At 28.8% G+C, this 26,916-nt stretch overlaps 1 protein-coding gene across 1 annotated transcript in view; it reads right to left on the bottom strand.

The window, feature by feature from the left end:
• Positions 1-2,330: 2,330 nt before the first annotated feature.
• Positions 2,331-26,916, bottom strand: part of LOC136968409 (ubiquitin carboxyl-terminal hydrolase 8-like) — an 89,272-nt gene continuing 64,686 nt past the window's right edge. The window contains exons 15-22 of the mRNA XM_067262425.1: positions 25,107-25,206; positions 16,689-16,793; positions 16,385-16,621; positions 15,559-15,701; positions 11,850-11,973; positions 9,904-9,934; positions 4,582-4,670; positions 2,331-2,890 (exon numbers count right to left, since the gene is read on the bottom strand). Of these exons, the coding sequence (XP_067118526.1) occupies positions 2,828-2,890; positions 4,582-4,670; positions 9,904-9,934; positions 11,850-11,973; positions 15,559-15,701; positions 16,385-16,621; positions 16,689-16,793; positions 25,107-25,206 (892 nt within the window). The 3' untranslated portion in view covers positions 2,331-2,827. The remainder of the gene's footprint in view (positions 2,891-4,581; positions 4,671-9,903; positions 9,935-11,849; positions 11,974-15,558; positions 15,702-16,384; positions 16,622-16,688; positions 16,794-25,106; positions 25,207-26,916) is intronic.

Below are 26,916 nucleotides of genomic sequence, written 5' to 3'. Positions count from 1 at the left end.
CGGATTCGATCCCGGGTCCCCCAGGGCGGCAGGTTGCTAACCTTGACCGCTCGGCCATCCGGCCTTTTGAACAGGTGTTGTTGTTATACTATTATATATTAGGTAAACCAGAAAGTAATATCGTTTTTGAACATGTCAATACTTGTTTATCATTTATCAGCTCATTGTGTACTTCAAAGCCATGCAAAAGACATTTTAAGGTTAAAGTGACTTGTTTACTTGTAAATAATTAAATCTTAAATTTTTTTGCAATTTTGAGTGAAATGGCCAGCCAAATACCAGAAGAGGTACATATCCGGCATTGTATGCTTTTTGAGTTTCACAAGGGTAGTACGCAACAGTTGCTACCAAAACATTTGCGATGTGCTTATCCAAGTGCATTAGACATTCGTAAATGCCAAAGGTGGTTTTCTAAGTTCAGATCTGGTAATTTTGATCTTTCTGACTCATATCAATCAGGAAGACCAACAACTTTAGACAATGACGTGTTAAAGGCGGAAGGAGGAGCAAATCCATATCAGACAATCAAGGAACTGTCAAACACTCTTGAAAAACCTTGCTTGACCATCCAAGAACATTTGCAGCAGATTGGTAAAGTATACAGAGCAGATGTTTGGGTCTTGCATAATCTGTCCAAAGAAAACAAAGATAACCAATCCATCACATGCAACTTATTGCTTCAATGGCACAATACAGAAGCATTTTTTGATCGCTTGATCACTGGAGATGAAAAATGGGTCCTCAATGATAATCCAAAATGCAAAAGGCACTGGCTCGCTCCGAATGAATCACCATGAAGTACTGGTAAGCCAGGTTTACATCCAAAAAAGGCGCTTTTGTGTTTGGTGGAGTATTTGCAGAATCATTCATTTTGAAGTGCTGAAACCTGGAAAAACTGTGAATGCAAACTTTTATTGTGAACAATTGGATTGAGTAAATCAATCTTTAATTGAAAAGTGTCCAGCAATTGTCAACAGAAAAGGCATTATTCTGCAACACGATAATGAAAGACCACACTGTGCAAGACGAACCCTGAAAAAAATCAATGAATTGGGGTGGGAGGTATTGCCTCACCCACCATATTCACCTGACATTGCACCATTGGATTTCCATTTATTCTGACTGCTACAACACTTTCTATGTGACAAAAAATTTGGATATCTGAAATGCCATCTCCAGATATTTTGCTCAAAAAACAATTGATTTTTATCGATCTGGCATTGAAAATTTGCGCACTAGATGGCAAAAGGTTGTTGATAACGAGTATGATTACATCATTGATTAAAAATGAAAACAAGTTAAAAATTTATTTGTTTGATTTTAATGTAAAAAAATGACATTACTTTCCGGTCGCCCTAATATAATTATGTCACCAACATATCTTGCAAAAAACATAATGCCCTTTAAGTTTGATAATGTTTTATCCATATCTAACATGTAGATTTCTGCTAATTATGGGCCTATTACTGAACCCTTGGAAATGCCATCAATTTGGCAATAAAAGTTTTCTTTTAAAGAACACTTTGCTATAATTATGCAAAACAATACTGTTAATTTAAATACGGGCACATTAACAGCAGCAAGCTGGGAAACTTTTGTCGGGTATATAAGTGGTAACTTAAAATGGAAACCGATGACGGATAATTGTCAGAATTTGAGCTGTGTATGAAATAACCCTACTGAAGAGGTCAAATTTACTGGCAAAATGCATTCAGGGAATATACCAAAGTAATTAAAGCAGGGCTGGATCATTGCAAAGTTGGTTTGTTTTTTTACCTTTTTAACTTTAATTTTACTTCATTATTAATGTAATGTTTTAGAATTTGGAAGTTGCTTATCATCCATAAGTCAGAAAGGAAAGAAAATTTGAATTTTAGTGTATTTTTCTACAATACAATTACGCAAGATTAGGAAATCAATCTGACTCAATTGTTTTAAGTAATTTTTTTTTTGGATCTGAAATATTGTTTTGTAAACTATTGACAATGAATGAATGAAAAGGCATTATTAGAAGTTAACTTTATGGACTAAAGTAAGTTAAAATGAATAATACATGTATACAATTTTATATCTCTAGTTTTGTCATTTTAGCAATCTTACTGGACATAGAAAAGAATAAAGAAACTTTCAAAAATATTGACAACATTTATAATAAATTAATTTATTTTATAATAATAGTTTCTGTAGATATTTTGTGTTATTATAATATAGATATTTTTAAGGATTTAAAGATTACAAAGAATAAAGTATGACTTAGAATAACTTGTAAGGAAAATCTCTTTAGTAGTAATAATTTTTTAAACTATTTTCTAAAATTTACTACAAATGGCTTAAAAAGATTATACTTTATTTTTTTATTAACTTTTGATGTTTAATTCAGTTCACAAAAATTGAAATAAGTTTCTATTCGTTGATTTTAGAAATAAATAACAAGTCCACTGAAAAAGTTAAACACTCTAATTAAAATATATTCATATGTACAGAGTAGATATTGTTCTCATTACACTTATACAAAAATTAGTGAAATATGTTTCACTTCAAAAAAAGTTCAATTATTAATAATTTGAATGATTTTGATTCTTATTAAAACTACTTCATGTAGTAGAATTTAAATATCTACACATAGATATTTTCAATAAGCATGCTTAGCATACATATTAAATATATTTTCATATTACAATATATAACATGCTTGTATACCATTTCAATAGCAAGATTTGTCAATATTATAAAAATATTTTATAATGTTGGCTCTTTCAAATGATACTCTTCTCTTGGTCCCACATTCCTTCCTATTTCTTTTTAAACAATCACAGAGTTGAGATATTTAATTTTGTAAGCATTGTTGAAAATCCACAGAAGAATAGAACAGCATATAAGCTGCTGAAGTCTGCAAAAATTTAAAAAAAAAAAAGAAAAAATTAATTTACTTAAATAGTATACTATCATAATTATAAGAAATAAACACAACTGAAAATTTCCTAATTAAACTTAATTATCTTTCGCTAATTTAACTATTAAACTTAAAAAGCAGTAATATAATTCAGGTAAAGATTTTACCTGAATTATAACCAGCCAAAAAAGGGTACATAGCCCAAAATGTACATATTGGTTTAATAAAATCTCAGTGAGCTTTCCAATTGAAAACTGTGGTGTGATAAATCTATAAAATTTATAGCAAGTTACATATAGCTATTGGGAAGATTTATTGCAATATAGGACTAAAAGCAAATAATTATAACAAAATTGTCTCATTTTATCAATATTTTCAAACATTATTTGTAACTTATTTACAAAGACTTTTAATGAAAAAACAGTATGCACAATTAAATGATATGTAAGGATTACAAACATTCTAAAGTATAAAAATTTCACTTTTAAGTTATGATGTAAAATGAAGTATTTTTACATTAACATTTATTCTTTTTTTATGTTCATATTGTTAAGTTAGAAAAAACTTTCATTTTCTGATTTATTGTTTTACAGCAAATTTTCAAATCTCTAAAAACCAATAAAACAATAAAATATTCATATATTTTTATCACTGAACAAATATATTAATATATTTATTCAAGTGATTTATTATAAAAAACTATTAAAATTATAATTATCTTATATAACTTAAAATTTGTTTTTGATAGTGACATAATATAGGGAATTTATGAAAAATGATAAATATGGGTCAAAAAATGTCTAAGTTTAAAAAATGTTGATTTAGAGCATTTGCAATTTATTAACAGATGCCACTATTTTAAGAAAATCTTTTAATAGATGACAAAAATATTTTACTAAGATAGTAATTATATATGAAGTGTGCAATGCCATAATGTAAATGCCAAAAAACAAACCATTCAGGAGAGGTAAAAAACACTTGGTAGTGAATGAATTCATTTCAATTTTACAATAAAATGGTAAACTCACTAAGGTTACAAATTCTCTGGAATATGAAAAAGATGTAAATATAAGCAGTAACATTTTAGGCATCAAAATTCACATGACTTGCACTTTGGCACTTTAGGGCAACCTTTATCATAGGCCAATGTATGAGGACCAAATTTTCTATGTTTTTATGATATTTCTAACCAGTCTGGTTAGCAAGTCAATTGTGATAATCACTTGATCAAAAAAGATGATGGAAATAGTCAAAAAAAGAGGATGAACACAAAAAATAATCTATTAAGCAATTTATAAAGAATTGGCATTTCAAACTTATAATAAACCTAATTATATGATTATATATCATTCTGCAGCCATTTATTATGTATGTTTTGAAAACAACCATAGGTCAAATTATATACATTCAGGGATCAGAGTTGGCGTGTAAGCTGTACATTGCCCACTGCTGCTCTATACTTTACTAGAAATAGGACTTTTATTATAGTATCATATGGAGTTTAATCAACTTTGTTTTTCATTATTTGTTTAACTATTAATTTTATAGGTATAAAACAAAACTATTAACTCTGTTGGGCTATTAACTATTAGGCTGATACTGTAATATCTTCTGTTTTAAATAATACAATTGTAATTTTAAAAAATGTTCAATAATTTATTCTATAAATCATATAAATTTATACTCACTTTGATATCACTTTCGTAAATGTCATATACTTCATGATCATCATACTTATACCATCTATTATAAAGACTATTTTTACAATATGCAGTATCTATGTAAATAGAAAATGTTTTTATTATTACTCTAATTGTTAATATATATATAACTTTTATAATTATAATACTATAAATGTAAGAAAATGTATCCATTTTACCTGAATAAAATAAGTTCATTTATTAAAAGTGTTAATAGTTTTTTGTTAATTTATAGTAAAATGTAATACTCAGTATATTACTATATATCATTAAATTTAACACCAAAGCCAAAAGTTGCAAGATTTCATCAACCTTTTTGGGAAAACATGAATAGCATTAAAAGTAATTGCAATAATTGCAACTGGCATTCAGATAACTGTCCCATTTTGTGATCAGTTTATGGATATCATGGTAGAAAGTATTTTGCTGTTCTTGAAACCATGTCTGACAACATACACCAAATCATCCAAAGACATGATAGTCACAGTGTGACATATCAGGAAAATTAGGTGGATGTTCTAAGCTTTGAAAGCTTGCACACTGATTTTCTTGAATAGTATTATCCACTTTCTTCAGTATGTCAACCATTAACACAGTGCTTGGCCTGAACCTGCTAGGCTGTTGATGTCATTGTGACCTTTCCTGAGCAATGAACTCCATCTGGCTATACTTTGAAATAACATTGTACAGTACACTGCTGACACCCGTCTATGAATTTCAGCTGCTCCACAACCCTCTGCAACAAGAAACTGGATCATAATTTGTTGGTCAGTTCTGGATTGATATGATATTGTAATAGCCATCATTTCCTTAGTGGTGCACCATAAATCCATGTGCCAGACTAACACACTAATTGAAAATATAAATCATACAAATAGACCACAAGGGTTGTTAAAATCTGTGCGCAATGATTTGACTTCCTCATATCTCATGACTTTTGACTCATCCTAATATTTACAATTTGTGATGTATATTGTCACTATGTATTATATTCATTATATTGAGGACTTACTGAATTAGATCTTTGTGTGAAAATATTTTAAGACACATCCAATATATAACAACACTGATTTAGAGATATAGATGTAGTTAATAAGATAGGGTTTAACTTATTTACTTATTTAACTAAATACAGGGTGACCACAAATGAAGTATACAACTTTTTTTTTTTTTGTGAAATCAACATAAACAATAATATTCAGCAGCGTATTTTTATTGATAAAATGAATGGTAATGCCAAAAGTTTTCAACAGATGGTGCTAGATGTCTCATAGTTGGCCGATTCAGGCGGTGCTGTTTCAAACACAATAGAAATAGCATTATCACAGGAGAAAGTAACTTGCATGTTATGGTTTGCAGAGCCATAAATCTCAATAGAAGTATGGCAAAAGTTCAGAATAGAGTATGACAGACAACCACTGATATAAAAGAGCACTGATGAATAGATGAAGTTCAAAGCAACAGGAAGTGTCTTGAAAGATTAGAGTGCTAAAGGGTAAAAGATGCAAGTCAGGTTTTCACAGAGTCCAAACAAGTCAATGAATATTGCCAGTCAAACTTGGCATATCTAAAGCAACAGTTCAAAAAAAGTGCTACGTAAATGTTTGCACATTTATGCATACAAAGTTCATTTAGTGCAAAATGGAAATGATAAGCCACATCAAACAGTATTTGCTATAGAAATGCTTGATTACAATGAGCAGACCCCTACATTTCTATCATCAATCTGTTTCAATATTTCGTATTTCTGGCAAAGTACATACACATAATTTCAGAATCTGTCATAGAAAGTTTCCATGTCATCACAGAACACAAAAGAGACGGTCCAAAGGTTAATGTCTGATGTTCCATTAGGATAGACAAAGTCCTTTTTCTTTGTTGAACCAACCATTATTTGAACAACATATTTAGACATATTAGAACAATCTGTAATTCCACAGATCCAGGACATCCTAGACATTTTCTAACAAGACAGAAACCGTCTCAATTGATCTTTGGATGTTCAAAGATCTTTAGACCAATACTTCCTAGAATATATAACTGAAAACAAAAGTATGACAGAATGGCCATACCACTCTCCTGATATTATTTCTTGCAATTTCTTTCTTTTGTGTCTTGACCTTAATGAACTAAAAGAATGCATTACTACAGTCTTCATCCAAGTAACATCTGGTGTTCTACAGCATATATGGACTGATCATCTGAACAGTGAGCAACCAAGGTAGCATACATCAAGAATTACTGATCATGCAGAAAATACTTTCAGAGTTACTATGTATTTCACCAATACAAGTAACCTGTTATATATTGTAATTTACTTGTGAAAATAACATGAAGTTGTTTAATTTATTGTGGAATCCTGTATGTTAATCTCAAACAATTGTATTTGCTTTATTGGCAAATGACTGTTTCCAAATCATCCTTTTCTGCCAAATAAATTTTAACATATCAGTTTTTATATTTAGAAGTGTTTTTGTGTTAAATTTAATGTAATATATGTATTAATATATAGTATTTTAAAAGTATTGCATAAAATTTCTTTCATTCTATAGTAATATATCAAAAGTAATAATATGAAATATTCTAGTTTAACAGCAAATATAGATTGATATCTAAAATATGAAACTTGTGATTTTATAGAAAAATATTCAATAAAGTATTCTTAACAACAGCAAATTTCTTCAATATTAAAGAAATTCACTATTTAAAACAGAAAAGAATACTCCAGGAACAATCTTAGATTACATTGCAAATATAATCAATATGCACAAAAGTTTTAAAGACCAATTCTATAGTATCCATTATAGAACTATTGAAAGTGATTTTATTTCATTTATTATTATTTCATATTACTTGCTTTCATAAAAGTTTGGCCACATAACAAAAATTATTATTTAACTTTTGTAATTGTAGTTTTAAATAAATCAGTTTTATTCATGGCAAAGCCATTCTCATTATTCAAAAAAAGAATGTTTTTACTACAATAAGATTTTAACAAACATTGTGTATATTATTTTTTACTGTATAAAAACGTAAATAAATAAAAATCAGCCAAAATTTTTAGAAATGTAGTATGTTAGCTGATGTGTAAAGTACATTGATCAGTGAAGATTAATATTTTGTGATATTTCCTTTTTCAGAGTAAAGTTGATGCAATCAATCTGGCATGTTATTTACAAGTTGTAAACAACAATCAGAAGTTAATTTTCTCATTGTTTTTTTAATACTGTATGCAATTCTTCTTTTCTGGAAGGTTGTTGTTTTCAAACTATTTTCTTCAATAATTCCCCAAAGATTCTCATTGGGTGACATGTCAGGGCTGTTTGCCAACCATAGAAGTGTTGGTATGCAATGAAAGCTAAAACCAGGACTTGATAATTTTTGCCACATTTACCATTAGCATTATTTTGTTAGAAGATATAATCATTATAATGACACTAAAACAAGAAACTGTTGGAAAAAAATTTTCTTCTAGAATCTTAATATATTCTGTGGAATTAATAGTTCAATCAACAATATGCAAAGCATCAACATCTTTGTCACTTATAAACCCTCATACCATAACACTCAATGGAAATTTAACAGTATAGCAAAGGCAATAATGCTGAAATTTTACATTTTTGTTACAATACTCTGGATCTTTTCTGTCCAAGGCAAATTTCAATGCAAGATTATTCTGAAAAAAATAAATTTTTGCCATTGTTGTTGTTTCCAGTTCTTGTGTTTTAGTCAAGATAAATCTTGCTTTCTTGTTTCATAGTAAGCAACGGTTTGGTTTTTGTCTTGTAAAGTTGCACTCATACTGATGATGACATCAACAATAGATCCTAAATGATAACAATAGTTTGTCTTTTATCATATTCATTCATTGCCAAAGTGTTCACATTGTTCATTAGTTTTCATCTTAGAGTATGTGCGCTTTACATTAGGCTTAGCATTATTCTGTGGATTTATGCACTTCTAGAGCAAACTCATCTCTGGTTTAAAATGAATATGAAGAATAAAATTCTTCAATGTTGACAGCTGAATTTATTGCTGTTGTTAAGGAAAACATCAGAAAGTAGGTAGTGGATCAGAGTTATTAATACTGAGAGAAAAACACAAAGAGATTTCTATACTTTGGTCAAGGAATTACGATTAAAAGACATAGGAAAGTAATTTTAAAATCCTTTGATGTCTCCAAATACTTTCAACCATTTATGCTTCATAGGGCCTCTTTCTTTGAAACTAGAGAGTTCCTCTGCCTTGTTCAAAGAATTATGGGAAGTTCATGTTGATTAGCCAATACTGTAACGACTATGATAAATGTTGAATCTTGGCTAACATTCAGATGTTGAACGACTAAAACGAAAGATCAATGATAATGACTAGTGTGAACATCTTATAGACAAAGACAAATTATAAAAACATTGGTTTTTGTCATCGTCATCGACAGTGTGAATGCAGCCTAACTCGAATAACCCTTGTTCTTGAGTCAATGCCTGCATGTTACATTTGATACATCTTTCTTAATCATGCTCATCCAGTCTTATGTTATTTCTGGCATGTTGCATGTCAATTAGCCTTCACAATATGGTACAGTACTCCATTTTCATGTCTGCTTGTTGTTTCAGATCATTCTGAAGATTTGTCAATTGAAACATTGCTACACTCTTGACAGTTGAAGAAAGAAGATCCAAACTTCAAGCTATTGGCTAAACGGATTTGCCTTCTTATATGTGAAATAATTATTTAAATACATAATCTTTTGATAAAGCTTTTCCATGTGACATTTTTATACTCTGTCATGATGACACTGCTGACTGCAGTTATGGCTTCCAAGTTTTATTTTATATGTAAATTTGTATTCAACATTGCACACACTTTTTGTTTATAAAATCTGTTGTTATTATTTTTTTTAAATTAAAAATAAATAATACAAGACACTTTTTATATGTTAACTGTTGTGTGGCTGACGTATTTTGAAACAAGTGTTTCATTTTTATTGTTTTATTTCACAATTAAAACAACATTTACACAAAATTTCTTATCATCTTTTATACTACCCTGTATTTGAATAATGTATTTACCTAGATGTAAATAAAACATATTCAATTGAATTCCTATGTTTACAAAATGTAATTGACAGCTTCTTAAACATGACCAAATCTTTATGAAAGTGGGTTGTATTTATTTAATACCATATTACAGCATTATTGTATTGTTAATATTAAAATTAATTGTTCATTATCATCAAATATAGAATTACAATAAATAAATAAAAATATTGCAAATGATTACTCAAAATAATGCAAAAACAATTAAACTTACAATGCCCTCCCTCTAATGTTCCATAATGATTCTGAAATTAAAAGAGGAATTAATCAAATCATTCTACATACATACAAATTATAAAATATATTAATATAAAATGCATTTCCCCAAAAACTTATGTAAATAAGTTCCTACAAGACATTTGTTATATTTAAAATAATTTTCTTTATAATTTAATAAAATTAGTCAAAAATTCAATGTAATGAAAAAACTGAAATGGCTAATTTATTAATCACTAATTTAAAATGTATTTAAATAGATATATGATTTACATATTGTTCCAACCAGCAAAAGTATTTTTATATTTTTCTTTAATTCAAAATTATCACATATTTGTTTTCCCAAGCTACTAAATCATTGTTTCAAATTTTGAAAAAGCTATTAATGTGAGGAAAATGTTGATCAGGACTACAATTTTTTGATGATCAATGTGATAAAATAATAGTTTGAGAACTAATAGAGGCAGAAAAATAAAGTGTTATTTATATGAGGTTAATTCCAGGACCAAATAAATCACGCAACATAACAAACAAATTCAACAATAACAAAAAAAGGTAATGAGAACAATGTAACAAGGTTCTACTTTCGCTTATTGTCAAATTTAGCTGCTTAGATGTTTTTGATTTTTGTTAGTCTTTGATAGGTAATATTGTAATCAGTTTTTAAGCTTTTTAACACCAGTGTATTTACTGAATTTCATTTCATTATTTGCAGTCATTATAGTTTTGTTATTAGCTTCTCTGTACTGCATATATTCTGAGATAAGGTGATTTGTCTACAAAAGATAAAATATAATAGTGTCTCTGAGCTTCCCCATTATCTGAGGCAAATCTAAGTGAATACACTACTTTTCTTAACAATAAAAGACCTTTTAAAGAAAGTTTAAAACATTAACATGTATTACATAATTATTTGTTTCCATTACTTTTTATCAATTTAACTTCAAATGGGACAAACTATCATATTAAAATATAACTACAATAATATACATTTATATTCTTAAAACTCTTAGCTACATAATAAATAATGTAAAAAACTATTTTTATGATCAAAGTCACTAAGATATATAAAAAAAAAAAAAAAAATACCACCATATAAATCTTTTACAACTTATTTGTAATTTTCATACTAAAATGATTGTGGCCATCTGTTTTATCTAGGTTCTAAGTTATGTGAAATAGCATTGATAATACAGTAGAAACCTAATTACCTTGGATAAATGGGGTTATATTGTATTGCTAAAGTAGTCCTCACTTGTTTTGATCTATGTATAATTAAAAACTATATACAGTGGTGGCTAAAAGTCTTGCATCAGTAATCTGAAAATCAAACTTTTTATTTCAACTCAACTTAAACAATATTACATTTCAGGTATATATAATGTATTGTTGCTGAATTTATATAAGTCAAAATGCAGGCTTGAAGAAACACAAATACTGCTTTCAAAATACCTTCTAACTTGCTGATCTATTAAAGATTTCACTGACATCGTTTTAACTGTAAAAATGATACTGTTTAATCAGTAGAGTGCATAGATCCCATGTAACATCTACTACGTCTGCTGTTATGATTTGGCAATGCCTATGGCCAAAAAATAATTTTTACCTGTCCAAATCAGTCAAAAAGTTGTCATTTTACAAGAGCTTGGTTTTAGTAGTTGTAAAATGTGCCTGTGATCATTCCACTCTATTCCTTGTCTTGCTTACAACAAGATAGTGTATATCTCTTTCTTACAGTTATTGTTTCAAAGTCTGAAACTATTTGTAATTTCCTAAGATAAACAAATTAGCAAATATTTTACAATACTATTACAGAAGTGGGTTTTTCTGAGTATTTTAACAGTATTCTGGACATCACATAGTAAAGTACATGATTCAACCCCATAGCAAACAACAATGAACATGTTAATGTATTTATAAACTATAAACATAAACTTTACTTACCAAAACACCATAAAGCTGATATTTTGTGAATTTCTGATTTTTTGTAAAAGATGGTATTTCAAGGTCAACTGGAAAATCTACATATGTTTGTAATTTCTCTCTCCAAATTCCATCAAATGAAAACCTATTAGAAATTTAAGCATTATAATTACATGTTATAAAATTAAGTATATTATAAATTGTGCTTTAAAGTGACACAGAATGTTTTAAACAACAATCTACAATTTATTTCAATAAGCTTATTTCTGAACTATTTTAATAAATATTTGAATGAAAATTTCAATTTTGATTTGATTTCCAGACAAATATATAATCTCATTGCAAAAATATTGTTCCAATAATCCCAGATATACCAGAATTAAGTTTAAATTAATAAACAGTATATATATAATGTCCCAAAAGCATTTATGTTTTTAAAATTTTTTGAAAAATATAAATTTAAAAATGTTTGTATCTTTGTATTAACCTGTCAGCTGTGCACTTGATAATCCGAAACAACACCACTGTTGCATACACGTTTTGTGGTTTTTAAAGTAGTTTTTCAATTTGCAATATCTCGCTTAAAAACTGTAGTAGATATACAGTAGAGAGTCGTTTATCCAAATCAATTGGGGAATGGGGTTGTTCGGATAACTGATTTTTTGGATAACCAATTATGTAAGAAAAAATATTAACCTGTCCGACGTTGAAATTTTTCTCCGTTGCGTGTCGCTTCGTGTTGAATTTTCGTCGATTTTAAGCCCAACGAAAATTTTTATAATAATAATCGAAGCTATTGTATCGTTAAAAATTATTTCTTTATTTTGTACAAACAAAATAAATATATTGAAAAATATAAAAACATAAAAATTATACTTTAGAAGTAAATCTAGTATCAAAAAAGCTCGATTCAGCACGACACAGTCTGACTGGAAAGCGTTCAGATAACTGACGATTTGGATAACCGGGGTTCGGATAAACGACTCTCTACTGTAATCTGTTTTCTATCATGTACATATTACAACTTCAAAATATTATGTATGTTTAAAAAAATTAATAAAATTTAAGATTTTAAAATATTTTAAAAAATTGTTTTTTTTTTATATAAATATTCCATTAATTTGTTATGTACGTTACTTAAATATGTCTATTTTCTGTCAAATAAAAAAAAACTGCAGCTTTCTAAATCAACGTAGAGAAATAATATGGCCTATAGACTATAACGCCGATCGATGTGGGAGGGGTGGCCTTTCTAAATCTAGGTCAATATACTTTTATTATCGATGATGTGTATTTGATTCTATTTATACGTTATTTACACTATTGTACAAATGGCAGACTATAATAAACAATTATTACTTTATTATATTAATGACTATAGATGTATTTCTTATGTATTACGGAAGTACCACGATAACCAGAAGTACTTTGTTTTTTGAAAGATTTATGGCTGAATGGTTTAAAAAACATGCTTATTTGTTAAATAGGATAAATATACATAAAAATTTATTAAATTCAAGCTAAAAATAGATAAGAATAATGATTTATAATTGTTTGTTTACGTTTGTAGCTGACAATGTAGCTCAAGAGTTGGTGTAACTTTTTCCAATAAAGTTCCCACCCCACAAACCCAAGTCGATGCTTATTGGTTAAAGGATAGTCATTTAGCTATAATATACCAATTAGAGCCCAACGGGCATGCTAACTAAGATTTTATTGTCAAATGAACAAAAGAAGGGTCTCCCATAGACTTAACATGGAATGGAGGAGTTTTGTGCCTAAATTTAAAAATACGGGGTGGTAACAAATATCTTATCTTGAAACAGACTTAGTCTATGTAGATAAAAGCCAATCAGTGCTTAAATCGCCACTAACTAGTTAATTACGAAAAAAAATTGACACTTACTCCAACTGGAGTACAGTGCAACAGTTTAACGAAAACCGGTTACTCCAATGGGAGTACTCTGCAAACAACTGGTTAAACTGATGGCACACCAATAAACTTAATGCAATTTTTTAATCAAATAATCATTATTGTATTCACCCACTGAGAATAAAAGAAAAAGTCAAATTATAAGTTGTTCATAGGTCCTACAACTGTTTCAAACTTGCAACTACTTAAAAAAATGTAAAAAAACTGTTTAGAAATGACCATTTAAATTTAATTTTTTATTCTTTAGCAAACACAACAATGACATAGTGACTTCAAAGCATTTATATATATATATATATATTTTTTTTTATGTCCAAAAATGACTGAAAAGAAATATTACAAATTGAAACAGAAAGATTGGAAAATATGTGTAATGTGTTAAATTCTCATTATGTAATTTACTTAGCCTAAAAATGTGGCACTGTTTTTCTGTTATTATATGGCTAAGTCAATAATGATTAGAAGCTAATTAATTTGTCTGTCGTAACTAATTTATTATCCAAATATATATAACTAATGTTGAAAATTCCAGAACTCCCATTTCCACTAGTCACATTGTTTTTGCAAATAAAAGTATTTGAATAATAAAATAGTGTGTGGACATTCATCAAATCATGAAAGGACTTCCCATGGTTTTTCATCGAGCTTAAATTGACGTTTCCTGGAGGCAATTCAAATACTTCCTAGGCTGTCGTTAATGACTACCCTCATTTTCTGTAAGTTGAACATTGTCCTCTCATCATTAAGATGTGAATTATACCATTTCACATGATCAGTTTGTTAGTAAATACCATAAATATAGATAATTATCTACAGTATTTGTTGTTAAGTTGCCCTGCCAATGTTAAGGCAGTTCATATCAGTAACCATTCAAGAAAAAAGTCTAGTGCTCAGTTCACTACCAATATAACATGACAATAAACTTAATATTGTACTTTAAAGACTAATGTATTGAGCTTATATTCTCATAACTCTGTAATGTTTGAGGATGTCTCAAGATAATGCCATTTTGTCTCACACACTGAGTGCTAAATGTTATATGCAAGGATTTAAATCTGGCTTAATGAATCAAAGTAGGCCTAAATTATAAATATATCATAGTTAAAGATTATAGTACAGAAAATTACTGATGTGGTCATGTAAAATTGTGTTGATTTACATTGTAACATTATGTTTCTTCATAAAACATACCTTTGTTTCAATAATTTCATTTTTTTCCCACCAAAATGGATGAAGACATTATTGGTACTCTGTATAATTGTGTAAATTGACAATTACAAAAATAATAAATTTATTACTTTTTAAAATTGTATAAAGTAATATAAGGATAATTTAATCAGATCCTTAATACTCCTTAAATTTAATCAGATCCTTTTCGTTACTTATTAAAGTAATGAAAACAATACAAAGAATTTTTTTAATAGATTACAGAATCTATTTTACATATAATAATGTAATTGTCACTACTTTCTTATTTTAGGAATGGATTCCTCAAACTGACTTAAATGTATAATTTGAGAAAAAATAATTTGAAAGAAAACATTTGACAGTTACAAAAAGAAAAAATAATAATATTTTTAATTAAAATTAAACATTAATGTTACCACTAAATATTTATTTTATAAGAAATGAATTTTCTAAAATAAAAAAAAACAATTTTCTCCAAGGACCAAACGTATTGAAAAGTGCGATATTTCTTTTAATTAACGAAAACACAAATGTAATGTATCTTGTTTTTGTTTTATTTTCAATTTAGTTAGTTAAAAGTTCATGCAATATATAAAAAAGCAGAATTACCTTTTTAAATGAATTACTAAAACTTTCGGAACTTTACAAATAGTCATTTGTTTTTTTGCTTCTCTTTTGTGAGCACATTTTGGACAATCCCATGCTGCATCTCCTTTCATTATTTCTTCTTTCAAAAAAACTTCTAAGCAATCCTTAAAAAAACATTGTTTTTTTTACTATTAATCTTTTTTCCAACATTTTAAAAATAAAAGAAATTTAACACACTAAATGTATACGTAATATTAACATTACTGTTCATTTTTCTGTAATTATTAAAAAAATCTGTCAATTGTATACAATAACATTTGTATTTTTATTTTAGATACATACTGGATATATAAATAAGCTGAGATTTTAAAATGATTATATCCAGAAAATGTCAGAACAATAAAAGGCTTATGAATTTACAAAAATTCTTTGTTAGATAAGATTATTAATGAGAATGATTCAACTACTTTGTATGTAGTGCTTCAACAAAAATGAACAGAATATATTCTTTTCATTTTTGTTTTACTTGCAGTAATTCATAATGGAGGCATCAATCATTTTAAGGAGCTCATTATAATTGTGATAACTGTTAATATTTGAATCATTTGGTTCTAATTGTTATTTTAAAAAATTCAAAATTTCACATTTCTTCTGAAACTTAGTTTTTTTTTTTTTTTTTAAATTTTGAAGATAGGCTAAGACTAATTAAAACATAGCAAACTAAATTAAATACTGTTAAAGACTACATCAGACAAGGCAATTCTACATAATAAAGCATTAAGTTGATTGAATGTTCACTGAGATTATTAAATGTAAAAATGAATTTTTACGAATTTATCAAACTTACTTTTAAGTAACATTTTGTTGATGAAGGAATAGGCAAGGAAAGCAATGAAAATACTTCATAGCTATTAGATGTTTTACTGCAATTTAAACACATCAATTCGGATTGAAGTAAACCTTCAAATAAACTTGAAATAATAGATTTATTCATATTAGTGTGATTTTCCCAAAACCTTTCCTGAGCTTCAAATTCGGATAAATTATCTAAATTCAATCTTTGTTTTGGAGATATTGTAATACTCTACAATAAAATGTAACAATTAAATTATGAATTTTTAATTGTAATTTATCTAATGAAATATATTTACCTTATTAAGATCAGCATGAAGCTTTTCTAAAAGCACTATAAGAAATTCGTGAGAATCTTGTTGTTCGTAACCAACACATACTGATAAATATTTACTAACAGTATTCTAGAAAAAAGTTTTAATTATTTCTTATTACAAATAATTATTTAGTTTTAATTAGTTTTAAAATAATAAAAATATAGTGAGGAACCTTTACTTAAATGAATCTTTGAGTAAAATACTTTAATCATTCAGTAATTTAAATCAAAATTGCTGTTTAACCAAATGATGTTATCAAGTAAAATTAAATAAATTTATCACAGTAAAGTTAAATTTTTAAACATACATTATTAATAGAATTATTAATAGAATTTTAAAACTTATTAGTTAACTGTTAATAGAACTTGATTACTTATTATTAAAATATAATTTAGATTCTAAATTTTTAAAGAAGTATTTGTATATTTGCATTCTGTAATATAGTGATAACTTTAAAGTTTCCAAAATATTTATTTATTTCTGTTGAAAACTATATTTCACAGCCTTATAGTTGTTAACAGAAACTATATTTACTTGCATTATTATTAAGGCATGGATTTACATGTTACAAAACCATTAAATATGTATGTAAATGTGCTATGAAAATCCTAAAATACATAGAAAAAGCATGATATATGCTTCAGAAAAAGTAATAGTTTTTTTTTTTCAATTTGTAGCTGGCAGTGATTCTTATATTCAAAATAGGTTTGCCATACTTCCCACATTTTGCTTCTCATTCTGGTGTTCAAGCACACAATGTTACAGCTAAAAACTTCAAAAATATTTTATTTTGTTCCTTATTTTTAGAAAGATTCTCATGCAAAAACATTTCACTGCTACACTATCTACAAATAAATCTTTGCATTTCAATTATCCTGTATTTAGATATGAAAAGTTTGTAACCCTAATCTGGAATAAAGAACTAAAGGATGGAGGCTATTGCTTATGAAACCATGGCACACTTATATACTTATTAGCATAAGTATATAACTTGGTCAATCACATAGTCATTTTCAAATCATCAAATGATATATTGGTTTCTATTAATAAATTATTATTTGATTTTAAACTTCCATTGACAGATAATGATAAGAAATATATTTGATATGCTTACTTTTGTGGCCTACTGGCATAAAATCATTTTTCCATCTGTAATAAAAGTTCTGTCTGGAATACTCTTGTCCATAATCATAATTTATGTGAAAAGGAATCTTTTAGCAATGTATTTGAATTAACAACCAGATGACTGAGCATTTAAAATATTACCTATTGCTCTGGAAACTCGAACAAATCTAAGTGGATTGAAAATCCATCGGAATTTTTTGGAATGATTCATCCCACAGATGGTAGAAATGGAGTCCATTTCTACCATCTGTGGACCTGGTTGAACCCACAATGGGCTTTGATTTTTTTAAAAGCCCTATCAGTGCCCAAAAAATCTGTCAAACTGTATTTAAAATCAAGGCCTGAATAAACAGCTGCTCAATAGTCTTGAACTCAATACTTGAATTCAAACTCTGATTGGCAATTTAACATTTTAAATCCACCAACAGTAACTATTAGAATCATAGCTGTATGCTATAAAGCAGGGGTGGCCAACTTTTGTGCACATAAGATCTACTTTTTATCGTAAAAATGTGTCGCAATCGACTTGTTGTCATAGGCATAGTCTAAGTGGGGAGGGGGAAGTGTGAAATACATACTATGTTTATACACTGTTTCAGTACGAAGTGCACTCACTGCTTATGAGTCGAGTCATAACTGCATGCATACAGTTGCGTTCGGTCACAAATATAATATATTAAGTCAAGACATCGCTAGCGATCGACCAAAATTGACTTGGCGATCGACCGGTCGATCGCGATCGACTTGTTGGCCACCCCTGCTATAAAGCAATAAGTTTGCTTCTATCCTCTAGATGTGCAGTATCTTACTGCACTTATAAAACAATAACCCCTTTCCTATGTGTGTTGCAGATTCTACTGAAAGTATTGTAAAATTACTTCTACAGTGGAATCTTGGTACTTGAACTGTTCCCAACCTACATGTTCAGAAAAAAATTGTTCAGTACTTGACCAAACAAACACAACCTGTTAAAACAAATATTTGATTAATAACTTTTATTTTAACTTTAATTTTGTCATCCATAAAAAGTTTTTTATGCAAAAATGAGTAACTAATTTAAAAATTAAATTGTTGTCTATCTTAATCAGACAAAATTATACTCAATCTGATTTGTTTTTTCACTTAATGCATGCAAAACCCAATCATGTTTTGAAACCATTCCAAGTCTACAAAGCATTTCAGCAATAAATGTCTCTGACATATTATTTGTTGTAAGTTCATGAGTTACTCCTGCAATTTTTCTTTGTCAACAGCTATTGGGCAACATGTATGCTGTGTTCAAAGTTTCCTGAATAGAACTTTCAAAATTACATTTGACATGTTTGAAGTTTTGGTGCATCTTCCTTGTACACATTACAAATCTTGTTTACAATTTGTACAGCATTATATTTTTTCCAAAACTCAAAAAGCATAATATGATGGATATGCATTTTATCTGCAGACATTTTTCGACTTGATTCTACTCAAACAAAACATGAAGTAAAAAGTTCCAAATAAGCTTCTAAACAAAAAATACCATTTCACATTAGCAATAATGTGTTAAATTTCACAACTATTATAATTAAATCACACATTTGTGTTAAGCATTAATAGGTGTTAAAAATATGCAAAAACTTTCTATTCAATACAATAAAATTAATGGGATTATTCTGCAACTCTGCATACTGTATGAGTATTCCTGTTTGAAACAAAGGAAATGCAACAACAAACACACTAACCTTATGTTTCTTCCAGCAAAATGGTGAAAAAATTAACACAAAATGAATGCTTTTGGTCTACTTCCAAGACTGGCATCAGGTTGATAAAATTGCTTCAATTTTTGAAGATGTAATGCACCAAAGAATATATTCATATATATTCAAATTCTAGTACACAGGTCTTAAAATGAGACCAAAAAGTGTTTGTTTCGTGTTAATTTTTTCACTATTCTGCTGGGAGAAACATAAAGTTAGTATGTTTGTTATTTTATTTACTTTCCCAGTTTGTGGAAGAGTAGAACATTTAAAAATATAATGCACAGTCTTTCCATAGTTGTTGCACAGTGCACAACTCTGCTAAAGTTCACTGTGAACTTTTATTTCTTTGCATTATTTGTTTTTTTATAATTTATACATGCTAGGCTTGTAAACTTTCTGTGTTTGTATCCTTGTCTAGTTGGACCTTGTTTATTAATAAGCCTTCAGATCTGAAACACACAAATAGAGCATACAGGTGAAAATAAAAATATTTTGTTTGACTTTTTGACTAAGATCTCTATTTGCTAATCAGAAACAACACCAGTGTAATAAACTTCCTATTAATAAACAAAGTCCAAGCAGACAAGGATACAAACAGAAATTGATATAACATAGAGGTAAAAAAAATTTTTGTTAAATTTGTGTTAAGTGTATTTTTGGGGTCTGGAATGGATTAATCTAATTTACATTACTCCATACGGGAAAAAATTTTGTTCAGACCTCAAACTACCTTCTGGAATTAATTAAGTCCAAGTACCAAGGTACCACTGTATATAACTTTTTGTTTTTATCCTTTTAAATAAAGATCTTTCTATTCACTAGATGTTTTTGTTGCTCTCTGTTAACCTTATACATAGACCACTCACTCTAACAGTAATTACCAGTCAGTCACCTTAATAATGTTGATATGCCAGAAAAAACTACAAATATGGAGAAACATTACAAAATATAGAGAAATATTTTCCATATTTTAGTGATTACTACATATGTTACCTAAAATGACCATAATTCAGATACTAAAGTTTGACTTTAATACATCATCAAGAAAAACATGCTGTAAAATATAAATCCAGAACATTGTAAATATAACTAACTGGATTCTGCTTATGTATACAGGTACTCCTCACTTTACGACCAAGTTCCGTTCCAACGACTACATCGTTAAGCGAATTGGTCAATAAGCGAAGAGCTTGCGCCGGGAATATAGGCTCATTGTAAAATTATACAAATTATGCAACAAACTTCAAATTTATTCATAAAAAGACTATTATAGTATGCTATTAGCCTATTATAGTACGCTTAGTGCGCATGTCACCATTCGCCACTGACCGACACTCAAGCTGAGAAAGGGGATTCCCCAAATTGCAGGTCAAAACTCGATTGGTCGTTAAGCAGAGAGGTCGTAAAGTGAGGAGTACCTGTATTTTATACTTGCTAAAGTAAAAATTTTTTTAAATATCTGCACTACTGAATGTAATTCCATAAATCAAACTAGATCATCATATGCATTATACTAGTACTTTTTATATATTAACAAGACTTATTATACTGGAAAATATGGATGCATATATTTAGTCTTACAGATCAAAAATAATGATTTTTATTTAGTTCACCTGTAGTATACAAAATAAATTTAAATTAAGATAAAAAAGACATAATAATTAGATCATCATATGCATTAATTTAAATAAAATTTTAAAAAAGTAAAAATATGTTAACTAAAATTTTTAATTTATTAAAATTAAAAATACAGTGAAACTCCCTTAGTTGACCACCTCCCTAAGTTGACCTAATTTTCATAGACTGGAAATACATTGTATGTATAGCACACAATAGGAATACAACTTCTCTATATTGACCATCTCTGTAAGTTGTATCTTGACCATAACACACAGTATTAATTTACTATCTATAACTTGACCAGTTGAGTCCAGAAAGGCAAGAAAAATAAAATGCAGAATTGGTAGCAACAAATTTCTTCAAGAATATCATCAAAGAATACAGCAGTTTTGACTCTGATTCAGAAAGCAAAGATTTACAATGGAAAATGAGAAATGCTAAGTCAATGAAGCTCTGTTATACTGATTCAAACAAATGAGGGCAGTTAATGCCCAAATCTCTGTCCAATGATCCAAGGCATTGCTGAAAAGTTTGCAAAGGAGCTCAGAGTATCAAAATTTCAAGCATCAAGTGGTTGTCTTGAGAAATTTATACTGAAACATGGGATCTCCCAGAAAGTGTTGTGTGATAAATCTTATGGAGTTTCGGTAGAAGTTGTTGAAGAGTTCATGAAAATTCTCTGGACTTTGCCAGTAGTTTCAAAGATGACAACATCTTTAATGCTGATAAGTGTGGGCTCCTTTTCAAAGCAATGCCTGATTAGAGCCTCATTATAAAGGGTTATAATAAGGCTCTAAAATGTAAGAGTGGAAAATTTTTTACAGAATGCTTCACAGCTCTGTTGTGTGTTAGCTTAACTGGAGAGAAGCTAAAACTTTTGGTGATTGATAAATCAAGAAAGCAATGCCCATTCAATAACCTGCAGCACCTGCAACATTGAAGACCTTCCTGTAGCCTGGAAATGTAAATCTGCATGGATGAGGGCACCTAATGCCTGAATCTCTAGCCCAACAATCCAAGAAATTGCTGAAAAGTTTGCAAAGGAGTTCAAGGCATCAAATTTCCAAACATCAAGTGATTGTCTCGAGAAAGTGAATCATCTTACAAACAAACTGAAATTTTTTCCTCCAAACGCTACATCAAAAATTCAACTTCTTGACCAAAGCATAGCATCTACAGTGGATCACTGCTAAAATGAAAAGCTAAGCCCATCTGCAGAAGCAAATTTATCTGCTGCATCAGTTACTGCTCTGGATGCTGTGCATTAGATTAGTTCTGCTTGGAATAAAGTTCAGCCTGAAACAATTCAAAAGTGCTTCAAGAAAGTTGGATTTGTTACAACCCAAGAACAAGGTGTTTCAGCCCTACTGGACAGCCCACCTCATATGGTGGAATTTGAGAAAGTAAATTTTGAAGATTTTGTTGCAATGGATGACAACATGGCAATCTGCAATGAACATGAACCAGAGGCAATTTTCCAATCAGTATTGGCCAAAGTTCAACCCAGTGAAAAAGTGTCAGAAGTAACTGATGAAACAAAATTAAGTAAAGAGGAGCCAGAAACTGTAGACTTTTTGAAAGATGATGATGTCAGTCATTTGATAATGCAGTTAAAGTCATTTGCTGTGAAAAAATGCCCAGGTATGCTGAGTGGTGTAGCCAGTATTGAGTGCTTTCTCTGCTTACTTTCATATAAAGAATAAAAAAAACTGACTAAAATGATCAAACACAAGAAACAATACATATAAATATATTGATTTTTGTATGATACACTATTGTATGAATGATTTTCTTGTGTTTTTACAGTACATGTTTCCATATGACATTCTCTAATAAAATCTACATGATAAAACAAAGTACTGTACATCTATGTATCAGTACAGTTATTCCGTATGTTGACCGTTTCCTTCAGTCCCTTGAAGTTGTCAACTTTCAGAGGTCTTATCCAAAATATTGAATATTTAAATAAACAAACATGGTTTTAGTTGTTTCAAACTGGGAGAGAAAGAGAGAGACCATTTTATATGAGAAAAAAATCACAAAACATAAAATAAAAACACAAGTAAATGTTTCATGTATACAACAATAATAGATAATACTAGATAAAAGAAAGCAATATTATTATCAGGTCAGTCCATAAGTTCATGTGTACTTTTATCTACAAAAAAAGCAACAAAAAATTTTAATTAAATTTTATTTCAATCTATAATGTATTCACCATTATTATGTACAATTTCTTGCCATCTTGATGGTAGCTTTTTAATCCCGTCTTCGTAAAATGATTTCGGTTTTGAATCAAAATTTTCAGAAATAGCCTTTTTTACATAGTTCTCATCCTCAAAAGTTTTCCCTTTTAAAAAATTCTCCAAACTGCAAAAAAGATGATAATCACTGGGATCAATATCTGGCGAATATGGTGGATGAGGTAAAATTTCCCAGTTGTAACTTTCAAGTTTCTGTACAGTTATTTTTGCAGCGTGTGGTCTGGCATTGTTATGCTGCAAGAGAACCTGCTTTCTGTTCACTAACGATGGTCAATTTTTTTTTCAATTTTTCATTTAAATGCTCTAATTGCTCACAATGCATTTGAGCTGTAATTGTTTGATTAGGTTCTAACAGCTCAAAGTGAATTAGACCTGACATATCCCACCAAACAGACAAAAGAATTCTTTATGGATGCAACCCACCTTTTGCAGTCGGTTTTGGCTGCTTGTCGCGATCCATCCATTGTCATTTTCTCATCACATTATTATAGAGGATCCATTTTTCGTCTCCAGTAACCAGCCTACCAAGAAAAGGTTCTAAAGCAATACGGGATAAAAGAGACGTGCAAATGTTTACATGTTGTTGTCGGTTAGCTATTGACAGTTCATGTGGTATCCATTTTCCTAGTTTTGAAACTTTTCCAATTTGTTGTAGGTGTCTATGAACAGTTCCATGGGATGAATTTTAACGTTCCACAATTTCATCAACTGTTAAAGATGGTTCTGTTTCAACTAATGCAGAGAGAGCATCATCATCAAAGTCAATGGGTTTTCCAGTATGAGCCTTATCCTCCACACTAAAATCATTGTTTCTAAATCTTTCAAACCACTTCTGTGCAGTCCTTGCACTAATTACAATTTGATTATGTACAGTATTTATTTTTTTGGCTGCATTTGTAGCATTCTCACCACTTAAAAATAAAAAGCATAAAACATGTCTTTTATATTCATTGCTTACTTCCATTTTAACGAAAATAAACAACTGAAATATTCACAATTCTGAACAGTATTATATGAGTGAGATCCAATTTAACACTTCAGTGTAAAAATTATCACATTAGACTGACATTTTTAACAGCAAAACAAGATTTTTCTCAAGGTCATAAAAATGAGCATGGACTTATGGACTGACCTGATACAAATGTGATTCTTCTACAAGATATTGGTGGATTAAAATAATTGTCAGTAACATGTTTTTCATATTTTTCTTTGTTAAGTCTTGTAGTTATTCCACATTCAATTACTAGCATATTTGAAAGTACTTGTTGAATATTTTATTAAATGTTTCTGAGATACATCTGTCCATGTTTTTAAAACCACTATACCATGAAACAGGAAAAATTCCACTGACAGCATTGAAAGTTTAGGACCCTGTATCACATAAGAAGGCTGTGGAACCCCCAGTTTATTTGATCAAAATTGTTTGAATTGACCCCTTTCTAGCTGCCATTTTCATTCTATCAGTCCAATTTCTTAACATCTATATATCAAATCACTAATATATAGATGTATATTTAATATATAAAAATTATTTTTGTGCACACATGCACACAAACAAATTTTTATGTGCAATCTAGTAATGTATACACAATGAAATAAAACTTATTGTTTAATCCTAGAAATTTACTTAAAATAAATAAAAAGCAAAAAATTACTTTGAAATCTTTTGGTGCTATGGATTTATAAACACCAGCCCATAAAGATCTAATTACAATAGCAAATTCTTCAGTTACACCACCAGAACTTTTATTATCCCTAAAAATATAAAATTTTATTTTATAAAAATAGTTATTCAAAAGAATATATATCCATAAGATTTATATGTAATACTTAGTAATTATTATAACTCTGAGCAACTTTGATAATTATAATTATCAAAATTTAGCATTTAATTAATTATTAAATTCTCACTGAAAATATATAATTACTGTATTAATGTTTTTAAAAACTGAAATCAAAATAATTCATACAGTAATCCGTTTTCAATTTTTTAAGAGCAAATACTCAATGAAAAAAAAAGAAAAAGAAGAAAGAAAATGAAAAGTTGAATTTAACTTTATTTTCTATTAATTTTCTTTCTGTTAATCAAATAAAAAATCCTAACATCAACTAACAGAGAAATACTTGTAACTTTTTATTTAATTTTATATTATTATCTGGCCACAGCTCTGGTAAAATGGTCATGGGTCATAACCCATGACCATTTTACCAGACATGACTATGAGAGTCAATTATTAGAATGATGTAGCTACATTTTGACATAACTTCATTACAGTAACCTTTTTTATTTTCAATTACGTACCTCTAAAACCTGTTACCGGTGAGTATTTAATCATCTACAGAACAAAAAACTAGATTTGACGAATGTTTTCGAACCTTCCAAGGTTCTTCAGGTCATGACAAATTTCTGTTAAAATGTCATTAAGATCGTAATAGGATCTGAACGACATTTTAACGGAAATTTGTTGCGACCTGAAGAAGAACCTTGGAAGATTCGAAAATGTTCGTCAAATCTAGTTTTTCGTTCTGTAGATGATTAAATACTCACCAATAACAGGTTTTAGAAGTACGTAATTGACTATCTTCCGGTGTTGAGTAAAGGGAAGTTATGATATTTTATTCTCCCTTGTAAAAGAATTTTAGAATAATTTTATTCAGAAAAATATAGATCAGTAATTATAAAAACAACAAAACCAAATTTGTTATTGATGTTAAATTGCAATGTGGCACATGTCAACTGCAATGAGCAAATAAAAAAGAATACATAGTTCAATTGCCACATAACATTTGATTTATGAATAGATAATCATAAATAAAATATTATTTCCAAAACCATATCTGTAGCCTAAAAATATCACATCTGCTGCCAGATGTGATACTTTTAGGCAAGAACTAATTGAAAACAACAATAAAAATTTAAATGTGTTATTAAAATATCAAACAGATTATCAGAATGTCAGCATATATTAGTATTTATTGAAAACAGTACAATTCCACATTAAATGAGCTAAATTTACAATTGATAAATTATTTATACAAGTCAAAAGGCCCAATGGAGGCATCGGGGCATACTAAATTACAAATAAAAAAAATAATATATTGATTATTATACTGTAAAAGTATAAAATAAATATAAAATAATTTATATTGTTAATTTAAATAATATCTGGGGCACCCTTAGTGGCCATTTTTGACATACCAAAAAAAGTGTGTGCCTATTTTTTCAGCTTTATATAGCAGATTTAAAATTTAGGTTAATGTAACCCTTGGTGCCAAGATGGCGACCGGAAGTGTCGCCATCTTGAATTGGTTTGGAGACTGTGCGTTTAGCGCTATTTTGATCGGAGATCACGTGTCTCCGAAAATATAATAATCTAAGATAAAATATTGATAATAAAAAACAACATACTCAGGTTAATGATTCCTTTTTTATATTTAATCCTGCTTTTTTCCCTAGCTTGGTAG

This window comes from Centruroides vittatus, unplaced genomic scaffold, assembly GCF_030686945.1.
Source record: "Centruroides vittatus isolate TY-2023 unplaced genomic scaffold, ASM3068694v2 contig_1476, whole genome shotgun sequence".
Classification (NCBI taxonomy): domain Eukaryota; kingdom Metazoa; phylum Arthropoda; class Arachnida; order Scorpiones; family Buthidae; genus Centruroides; species Centruroides vittatus.
This window is presented reverse-complemented; position numbering and strand designations above follow the sequence as displayed.